The following is an 11,519-nucleotide window of genomic DNA, read 5'->3' on the forward strand; positions in this document are numbered from 1 at the left end:
TAACAGGGACACCTGGGTGGCTCAGTTGGTTAAACGTCTGCCTTTGGCTCAGGTCATGATCTCAGGGTCCTGGGATGGAGCCCTGCATCGGGCCCCAGCTCAGCGGGAAGCCTGCTTCTCCCCCTGCTTCTCCCCACTGTTCATGCTCGTTCACTCTCTCTCAAATAAATAAATAAAATCTTAAAAAAAAATACTACAATAACATAGGTAAGATATAACTATATAAATTATCTATGTAATATGTACATGAGCAATGTGAAGTTTATGGGTTTCTCATTTGGATTCTGTAAACTGTTGTGTGGAAATTTAAAAGTATACCTTTAAAATTACCCAAAATAAATGTAGGAAGAGTTATTTCAAGGTAATCATAATGTGATATATTTATAAACCATTTATACACACACACACACACACACATACATATATGGAAAACTTCCCAGCAAAACCATCTTTATGGTAAGTCAAGAGAAGGGAGATGTAGGGAGAAATAAGACTTTGATGTAGAGGTTCTTTCTGAGAAGTTAAGTCATTGCAGAAGACGACCTTCTGAAGTCAGAAGGCCTTCAATGACCTCATTTCTACTATTTTCCATCTAACTCATTCAGACCCAGTAATATTGGCCAATTTGCTGATTTCCAAACAGCCAGACATGTCCTCACTTTAGATATTTTGCAGTACTGCTGTCTAGAATGTTCTTTCCCCAGATGTGTTCATGACTAGCTCCCTCATCTCATCCAAGTATTTGCAAGGATGTATTTCACAGGGAAGCCCACTCCGACCACCCAGTTTAGCATTGCATCCCTACCGTGTCACTTCCACCTCTTTACTCCTTGCTCTTTACAGTGGACTTAACATATTCATGTTCATATTTTCCCATGAAAACTCCATGACGAGAGTTTTTTGTTTTATTTTATTCCCTGAGGTATCTCAAGTGCCCAGAATAATTCCTGACATATAGCGGGCACTCAATGCCTATTCAGTGGATGAATGGCCTCTCTCTTAGAGTGTAGATTAGCGGCTCTTGACGTGTGGACCATGGAACACTGAGGATCCCTCAAATCATTTCAGGGTTCAGTAGGGTCAGACCTTTTTTAGTGAGAATGTTAGGGCATTGTTTGACTTTTTACGATATTGTATTTGAATCATTGTATCCTTCATAGCCATACACAAAGAGAAAGGGGGGAAAAAAAAAGCCTGAAGACTGCCCTCACTCATAAGCAGTAAAACTTATTAGTTTTAACAAATCTCCACTCTTGACTAAACACGTTTTCAATATTTTCTGAAATGAAATGGGAAGTATGCAAAAAGCATTTCTGCTGTGAAAGGAAGTATAATGGTAGTCTCAAGGAAAAGCTCTGTGAAAGCTGAATTTGCTGGGTTTTTTTTTTAAGGAATAGCTTTTTATTTGAAAAAAATGAGATAAAATATGGTTATTTAAACTTGAATATTTGCTAGACATTTACACAAAAATGAACAAAGTGAGACAGCCAATTTAAGGAAAACAACTGACAGTATTTGCTGCTAATGATAACATCTAAAAGCACAAATTAGAATATTGGAAACTTGTATTCACTCACCACTGTGATCTTGACAGCTTCCCATTATTTAAAGACCATGAGATCAGTGGTCATTGTAAAGAATGTGATTTTTTTCTTGATATTGTATAATGTAATGTGTCAGTATTTGAAAAATATGTGTTATTCAATGAACCAATATTTTTCAAATGACCAATGCATGATGTGAAAACATCACTGTGGGTAAAGACCCATTCAAAGTGCAAGACAGAGAAATGGGTTTTAACGTAACTAAACCCAATTTTCAATTTCATATCAAAATTAATCTCCGACTCCTGCTTGAGTTTGGGTGTGGTATCAAAGACTGTACAGAGCTATCTAAAGAAGATTATTAAGCTGTTCTTCCTTTTCAAGAGAAGTGAGATTGCACCAGAGGCCGGTCAGGAGAGACAGTGACCAGTCTAAGCAAGAGATGGTGAGAGTCTCTAGAACTTTGCTGCCCAGAGTGTGAGTTATTTGTCCTCTGTGGCTACTGAGCACTTGCTTTTGTGACTTTGTCACACTGAGATGTATCATAAGCATAAAATGCACACTGGGTTTCAAAGACTTGGTATAAAAAAATGCAAAATGTCTCCTTAATAAGTGGTTTGGTATTTATTTGTGAAAATGATAATATATTAATATATTGGGTTAAGTGTATTATTAAATGACCTTGACTATTTTTTTTATCTTTCTATTGTGGATACCAGAACATTTAAAATTACGTATCTGGCATGTATGTGTGGCTTACATTAATTTTTTTATTGGACAGCACTGTCTAAACTATGTGGGAATGAGTGGAAAGGAAGAAAAAAGGAAAGCTAAGAAATTTATGAAGAAGGATTGAAAGGACTTAGAAATAATAGAATATGTAAAATAGGAAGCTCTCTGGTTTTAGAACGTTGTGCTTCACAAATGTTACTTTTCCTTCTTTAGACTGTCGCTTGTCCCTTTGATCCATTACAGAGATTGATCCCAAAATCATAGAAATATGTTTTTAAAAAGTCTTTATAAGTAGAATTTTATAAGCACAATTGTTATGGTTGGTATAATAAACTGATGTGTAGTTACAGAAATATTTGCATAAAGATTGTACTAGAAAAGTAACAAAATCTAGGAATCTTAAACATTTAAATACCTTTATTATAGATGATAGATGAAGCCAAGATTCAGGAATGTAGCATTTCTTTGAAAGATCAAAATTTAAACTATATTAGCTTATTTTCTTGGTCGGCATAGTGAAAAATGTATGTGTTCTCCATAAATCTTAATTATACTTTAAGGAGATTTAAAACTTCTAAAATAACTATTTATAGGTTCGTCTGAGACAAATACTTTTGGAGTTACATGCAATCTGAATTTTGTTACTTTATCAGAATTATAACTACATTATTTTTTATCTTAATACAAAAGTATGTGTTCAAAAGTTAAGATCAAAAAATCTTTTTGGTAAATTGTAAGCTTAATATGTATATATTCTGGAGGAAGTTAAATCTTTTTTTTTAAGATTTTATTTATTTATTGGACAGAGAGAGAGCACAAGCAGAGGGGAGAGGGAGACTCCCTGCTGAGCAAGTAGCCTAACACTTGGGCTCAATCCCAGGACCTTGGGATCATGACCTAAGCCAAGGCAGATGCTTAACTGATTGAACCACCCAAGCGCCCCTGGAGGATCTTAAATCTTAATTCATTTTGTTAGTTCAGTCAGAATTTAACCCCAAAACTCATTAGCAAATTAAAAATTCCCTTGAGTAAGTACTTTATCCTTCTGTATAAAGAGAAATTACCAGCTGTCCTTAAAAGGCAAATGATAGAGTTATTACTATCGTCAAGGCAAAATTTTGTTCCCAAATAAAGTCCCTAGCACATGAATTGATTTTTTTTCCGAAAGATTACTTGTAAATGAGCTTCTGAAAGTTCAAAACATAATTATAGGAAAGGAAATCCTACCACTTCCCTGCACCCGCATATAACATTCTAGTTTTTCGTTGCCCTACAACTACTAAGAATCTAACACTCATACATAATAGAGCCCTGGGTGGTGTTTGTCATGGTAGGCTTATTTTGTAACACAAAACTCCAAAACATTTCAGGGGCTTAACCTAACAAATTTTATTTTTCTCTCTTGGGCCACACCAAGAGTGTACATGGTTGGTTGGTATTCTTGACAGCATTCCAGAAAATGGAGATTTAGGGACTCAAGCTCCTTCCACCTTTTGTCTTTGACCTTCTTTAGAGTTTCTTTATTCAGACTGAGACTGTGAAAGAAAGGGAACCCATAAAAAAAGACAAAGTTACACAAAAAGTGTGTTAACCCCTTTTTCTAATGAAGTCAGTTTTGTTTTGTTTTGTTTTGTTTTGTTTTGTTTTGTTTTGTTTTGTTGTGGTAAAGCCACAATCAGGATCCATGTCCATGTTTGTGGGAAATTTGGACATATGGTCCCAGTTGCCGATAATGAGTTAGCGGTACAGGATTGGAACTGCTGGTGTGAACTGTTTGCTCATAGGTGGTAATCAGACCCCTGACTTAATATAGTCTGTACACATGAATTATGAGACTTACACATGGTTTGAAAGATTTCCACTTAGTTGAGATATTTCATATAATATTTTGGATTTCTTCTCTTGAAAAATAGAAAGATCCAGCAAATCTGGACCTTTTCTCCCACATGGCAATATTCATTAGGGATAAAAAAACCTCTTTATTAGTTTTCTTATTTAAAAAGTGGAATGGAGGTCTCCTGGGTGGCTCAGTCAGTCGAACATCCAACTGTTGATTTCAGCTCAGGTCATAATCTCAGGGTCATGGGATGGAGCCTTTGCATCAGGCTTCTCGCTCAGTGTGGAGTCTGCTTGAGATTCTCTCCCTCTCCCTATGCCCGTCTTCTGCTTACTCACTTTCTATTTCTAAAATAAGTAAGTGAATCTTCAAATAAATAAATAAAAATAAAAAGTGGAATGATAGTCATAACTACCTGATATGGTCATATTTGGAATTAAATGAGTGAAAACCTATGGTATTGTGGGAAAAAAGTAAATGATTGGTCATACACACTATCTATTACATAAATACTGCTTTTTAAATTTTTCTAAATAAGATCGCAGAAGGAATTCCATAAATGTTAGCAGAATAGAAATGATTTGTAAAAAACTGCTACATTAGCTCATTTTAGTCCCATACGTAAATATGTATATATCTGTCTCTTTATTCCCACAAACATGGAATTGCCTCAAGCGGACACGAAGACTATATATGACGATCCCATAGAATGAATTATTTGAGCCAGTCGTATCTCAGCTTCTTAGTCACACTGGATAAGTGATCTCTCGAGATTTGTAAAACCTGTGTTTTCCATTATCCTGAGTGTTCTTCAATAACCCAATTAGAAAAATAAACACACCTTCTTTCATACCTTAGAAAATGACCAACAAAACAAACACAAACCAACCACACTGGACGTCTAAGTAAGTTAGACTTACTTCTAAGTAAATAGTGATAGTGCATCAGTCTCCACCTGCCCCAACATCTAGTGGTGCTTGTGTACCTGAAGATACCATTCATTCCTGCGTTACAAATGGGAAACCACTGGGTCCATGCGTCCATGTGCAGGAGGGAAGTAATGGAAGCATTGTGTTTTGGTTATAGAAGTGCTGGGGAGAAATCAGAGAGGGAGAAGAACCATGAGAGACTCTGGACCCAGGGAAACAAGCTGAGGGTTTCAGAGGGGAGGGGGATGGGGAGAGGGGGTAGCCGGTTGATGGGTATTAAGGAGGGCAAGTGATATGATGAGAGCACTGGGTGTTATATGCAACTGGTGAATCATTGAACACTATATGAAAAACTAATGATGTACTATACAGTGGCTAACTGAACAAAATTTAAAAAATAAAAAAGTGCTGGTGAGTTCTGAACAGGCTCTGGTTTCCTCCCTGCAGGTTTCCGTGGTCAATCAGCTGGACATGCAGGTCATTGTTTCCAACGTGCCCCCGACTCTGGTGGAAAAGAAGATAGAAGATCTCACAGAGTAATGGATTTTTGTTTACTTACGTATTTATTTTCAGTTGGCTATAATTTTATTGAATGAGGTCCTTTTAATCATTACAGGGTTCAGATTAAACATATATTATAAAATACCATCTTAATAATTCAGGTTACCCTTTTCCTGAAACAGATAGCTTCATCTAATGTACGCCAAGCTTCTGAGAGTGCCTGCGAATAGGTATGGAAATGAGATGTGATAAGATCTTACTCAGGATGCTTTGACTGATGCATCAACATAACCTCAAACAGTGCATATAAGAAACAAATCCTAACATTCATTATTAGAGCATATATCTTGATTTTGTGGCCCCAAATTATTCAAAAACCTCATCTCAGTGATCCAGCTAGTCCAGGGAATGCTATTTCTCAAAGTGATGTATCTAGGTGGCTCACACTTATTCTTTCAAAAACCCTGAAGACTAATTTTAAACAATACATATTTGGATTCTTCTAGAATAAATGCCACATTGTACCTTTTGATCGCTGTACACTGAACACGTCACTTTTGACTCAGAAAAAGTTGTGACTATTTATGTGAAGCTGCAGTTCTCTAATAATATTCTGAATGCTATCGAGGATTATTACAATGCCTTTCTAGTTCACTCTGAGCGACCCGAACCTAGCCTGACGTCATTTCATAATTTTCATATGGGCACATACTTGTTATTCTGTGTCTTCCCTTGAGTTCAGGCTGACAGATGTCAATTATCACTGCTTCTCTCTAGCAAAGTATCCCTCACTTCCAAGTTGCCAGAAGAAGCTTCAGCTAACAGTTAAACTTTCTGTAATTATGTGTCAAATACAGTAGGAAAAGCACAGATGGAATTCTGAGTGCTTCTCCGATAATGAAAACATGTGTGCTCTGTAACAATTATTTCTTGCAGTTTCACAAACTTAACTTTTGCATGTCATGTACAATGTCCTATGGAGAAGGTGATTCTCAGTGTGCTCAACGTGTATGCTTGGAATATCAGTCATGCAGTGTTGGGTTTACTTCTGCAAAAGGGGTTTATACACATTTAGCCTTTGTGAAAATAATAGCTGATTACACATGAGAAAATCCGGAATCATGCCTCTCTCTTAGCTGCTTTCATGTTCTCTTTGGAAGCAGGCTTTCTCTGATTGTACCATCCAGAAGATGGTAGAACCATCTTCAACCTCTAGCCCTTCATTATGCTTTATTTTTCTTCACAGAAAAATAAATACTATTTTCATTGCATGTCAATTTCCCACCAAAGCATAAGCCCCGTGAGGATAGGAAACCTATCTTCCATTACGATAATTCCAGGCATATAGTGGGCACCCGATGCATATTATTGAATGAAAATTTTATACAAGCAAAATCATGATTCCTCTTTCTCATAGTGAGACATCATTTATTAACACTGAAAAAAAAAATGACGAGAAAGAAGTATAACTTCATAGCAGTTTATAGTATTTTTTTTTTCCCCTTAAATGGCAATGAAGATCCAAATGAGAAAAACCAGGCACCTTTCAAGTCTTGAGAGAAAAGTATTCCTGTGAAAGGAGCTTAGAGTTCTGTAACATTGGTTTAGAAACACGAGCTGGGGCAAATCAGTTCACCCTCCCCAGACTGCCTCACCATTTCTAGTCACCTGTTCACAGAAACTAATAAAGCTAATATCATGGGGTTGCTAGCTAGAACTAAACAATATCAGCCACGTAGGACAATGGGGATTGTGACTCTTCCAGGGATAACAGATATTCTAAGAAATGAGGTTAGTGACCCAGTCAGGAGGGTAAAGACAGAGTCCCCAGTTTTTCCATTCTTTCCAAAGAGGGTTGTTTAGTATGGAGCTCAGATGATGGATTCAAACAGAAGTTTGAATCTTATTGTAGCCCTGTGACCTCCAGGCAGGAGATTTCACACGTAGGGCTATGCCTCCTCATCTTGAAAATTGGAACAAGAAGGCCAATCCTCTATTGCTATTTTTTTTTTTTTAATGTTATTTATTTGAGAGAGAGGGAGGGAGAGAGTGCATGTACACACAAGTGAGGGGAGGGGCAGATGAAGAGGAGGAAGCAGACTCCCTGCAGAGCAGGGAGCCCAATGGAGAAGATCCCAGGATGCTGAGATCATGACCTGAGCTGAAGGCAGACGCTTAACTAACTGACCCATCCAGGAGCCCATGTTGCTTTTTTGAAAGAATTAAATAGAAATTTGCTTGTGCAGTAAGCATAGCGGCACATGCCTGATTCCTTATTGTAGATTTTTAAAAATCTGTGTTAAATTAGAGATTCTTAAGCATAAAAATTTCTGATCCCTTTGAAAAATAGACTTCATTTTTTAGAGTAACTTTATATTCACAGCAAAATGAAGCAGAAGAATTCCCATATGCCCCCTTTCCCCACACACATGGCTTCGCTCCCTATCAACATCTCCCACCAGACTGGTACATTTGTTACAACCAGCAAACCTACACCGGCACATCAGAATCACCCCAAATTCATAGTTGACACAGGTTTACTCTCGGTGGCGTACATTCTGTGGGTTGGAACTAAAGTGTAATGACATCTGTCTATCACGGTAGTATCAATACAGAATGGATCCACTGCTCTAAAATCCTCTGTCTGCACCCCCTTTCCATTCTTCCCCTGGCAACCACTGATCTTTTACTGGCTCCATAGGTTTGCCTTTTCCAGAACGTCATGTGGCTGGAATCATGTGGTGCGTAGCTTTTCTGATCCCTTTCTGAGCGCTGCTAGTGGCAGTGATAAGGACTGTTAGATCTGATTTGGCTCGAGTCAGTGCCAAACACTCCCTGAGCATCCAGGGGAAGAGTGGAGATACATACCGAACCACGTAGACAACGGAATGATGGTTACAGGAATCTGAGAAGTATAAATAAGCAATTCTTCTTCTATCTGGAGAGGATAATGCTCTACATCAGGACTTGGCAAGTTAAAGCACACAGGCGACATTCAGGCTATTATCTCTTTTTGGAAATAAGTTTTACTTACACAAGGATTGTCGTGAAAATCAGTAACTTAAAAATATTGGTTTTTTTTTAAATTTTAAGTTACTGTTAATATTTAAAAATTATAATGGAAAGAAATAATGTAGTAAAACAATTTAAATAGCATAAACATTATAAAAATGTTTTAAAATGTTATTAGTCTATTAAATTAATATTTATAAGATTCATATCTGTCCCTCTATAGATAGTGTCCTGACCCGCAACCCCCAGCTCTAAGTAAGGAGAGGGTAAGAATTATCAAATAATGTAAGGATGTTAAATAAACGTAGGAGTTCATTGCCCCAGTGGCCAGGCTCACCAGCTCACACATTTCCTGTAGACATTCTCTGATCGCAAGTCACACCATCACTAAAGCCATTTTCTATATCTCCCACAAGACATCCTCACCCTACAAGTGGGAAAACTTGAATTCCATACGATCATCACTTTTATTTCTTCCTTTAGGCAGACTCATAAATGAGGCCAGATCATAAACCATAGTTTTCTCGGTAAGCATGAAATCAGTGCAAACTGGGAGGGTTGATAAAAGAAAAATGTAATGACCGAAGACATTCATTTCATGACGGGGAAGGTTTTGCAGAGGGCGGACAGTATCCTTTGATGGCAAAGAACACAATGCCTTGAAAATAGAAAGCTCCTTTAAAGGGGCATTGCCATAGTGATGGGAATGATCATTCCCCATTCCCCTGAAACTGACGTAAATGCTGTAATGAAAATTGTTTTATGACTTTTGTCATTTGGAGCTTATAGAATTAACCAATGCTCCTTTCTGGTGAAACACATTTCTTTTAAATTTTATTAATGTATTCAGCAAATTCCAGTGAGAATCTGGGCCCACAGGTGGCCTTTTGTGTTTGTGTTCTGAAGTATTTTAGGTGGAATTTATGATTTATCTCTTTGTGGGCCTTGTGTTTCTCTTACAAATTTTGCAAATAAGCAGTGGGATAAATGGCTGGGAGGATAAGGGTACAGAAACTCAACTTACCAGCAAAGCCCTGGCAAGGGTGTCTCCAGAGGAAGGTAGGAGACATTTGCATCCGTGTCTCCATTCTCCTCTACTTCACCATGGAGCCCAAAGGAGCAAAAGAAGCTTGGGATTCTAAGATTTAAATCTTGAAGAATTGGCAGAAATGGCATTTTTGAAAAGTATACATGACGGAGTTTTTAGCAGTCCTACCTTACAGCAGGAATTGGAATTGATCATCAAGGTCATGGAGTTGCTCAAACACTTCTCTTACTTTAAATACAATATGGAAATTCAGTGATAGTAGGACTTTACTGAAGTAGGTATTGATTGGTGGAGAAGGACCCATCTCCATTAAATATTGATACAGCATCTGAAATGTGCCTGCATAACTAACTGATGGATTGGATTAAGGTTACAAAACATACTTCAGAATTCAGGCCAGGATACATATTTCTAGGAGGAGAATTGTGAAGTCTCTTGGGAAGAGAACTATGAAATGTTAAACAATAAATACTAGCACTTATATTTTCTTAAATCAGTGGAATAAAGACTGGTCTTGAGGGGAAAGGTCAGATGGAAAGGTAAATCAATAAACACCTTAGCTTTGATCATTCTTACCCTCTCCTTACTCAGAGCTGGGGGTGGGCAGTCAGGACACCACCTCTAAAGGGACAGATATGAATCTTATAAATACTAATATTAATAGACTAATACTACATTTTAAAACAATTTTTATAATGTCTATAATGTTATTTAAGTTGTTTTAGTACATTATTTCTATTATAATTTTTAAATGTTAACAGTAATTTAAAATTTAAAAATAATACTTTTAAATTACTGATTTTAATGGCAATACTTATGTAAGTAAAAGTTTATCTCCAAAAAAAGAAAATAGCCTGAATTGAGCCCTGTGTGTTTTAACTTGCCAAGTCCTAATTTAGAGCGTTCTATTCTCCAAATAGGGGGGAAAAAAAAAAAAAGCTTATTTATTCTATTCAGATTCCTATACGAAAACACTTTGGGGAAAATCTCATGTAAAATTCCTAAGTGAAGTATTAGCTTTCCCCCTAACCAGGAAGCCCGTTCCCTTTAAGTTCAGAGGACCCCAGACTCAAGTCCCTGGCCCATCAGGGAGCAGCTGGGAGGTGTCAGGCTTGTCAATTAAACTTTTTAAGTCCTAATATCCATATGTGAAGCTGGAAATGTATTTATTTATTTATTTTTATTGTTATGTTAATCCCCATACATTACATCATTAGTTTTAGATGTAGTGTTCCATGATTCATTGTTTGTGCATAACACCCAGTGCTCCATGCAAAACGTGCCCTCTTTAATACCCATCACCAGGCTAACCCATCCTCCCACCCCCCTCCCCTCTAGAACCCTCAGTTTGTTTTTCAGAGTCCATCCTCTCTCATGGTTCATCTACCCCTCCGATTTCCCCCCCTTCAATCTTCCCCTCCTGCTATCTTCTTCTTTTTTTTATTTCTTAACATATATTGCATTATTTGTTTCAGAGGTACAGATCTGAATTCAACAGTCTTGCACAATTCACATCGCTTACCAGAGCACATACCCTCCCCAGTGTCTATCACCCAGTCACCCCATCCCTCCCACCCCACCCCCCACTCCAGCAACCCTCAGGTTGTTTCCTGAGATTAAGAATTCCTCATATCAGTGAGGTCATATGATACATGTCTTTCTCTGTTTGACTTATTTCGCTCAGCATAATACCCTCCAGTTCCATCAAGGCGTTGCAAAAGGCAAGATGTCATTCCGTTTGATGGCTGCATAATATTCCATTGTATATATATACCACATCTTCCTTATCCATTAATCTGTCTTTGGACATCTTGTCTCTTTCCACAGTTTGGCTATTGTGGACATTGCTGCTATAAACATCGGGGTGCATGTACACTTTCGGATCCCTACTTTTGTATCTTTGGGGTAAATACCCA

The 11,519-nt window shown here is 37.5% G+C and overlaps 1 protein-coding gene across 17 annotated transcripts in view; it reads left to right on the forward strand.

Moving 5' to 3' along the window:
- The window catches only part of PCDH15 (protocadherin related 15), an 813,949-nt gene that overhangs the window by 746,706 nt on the left and 55,724 nt on the right, over positions 1-11,519 (forward strand). For all 17 annotated transcript variants that reach the window (XM_021696071.1, XM_021696072.1, XM_044916450.1 and 14 more), the window contains one exon: positions 5,490-5,578. In XM_021696071.1, the coding sequence (XP_021551746.1) occupies positions 5,490-5,578 (89 nt within the window). The remainder of the gene's footprint in view (positions 1-5,489; positions 5,579-11,519) is intronic.

This window comes from Neomonachus schauinslandi, chromosome 6 (assembly GCF_002201575.2).
Source record: "Neomonachus schauinslandi chromosome 6, ASM220157v2, whole genome shotgun sequence".
NCBI lineage: Eukaryota > Metazoa > Chordata > Mammalia > Carnivora > Phocidae > Neomonachus > Neomonachus schauinslandi.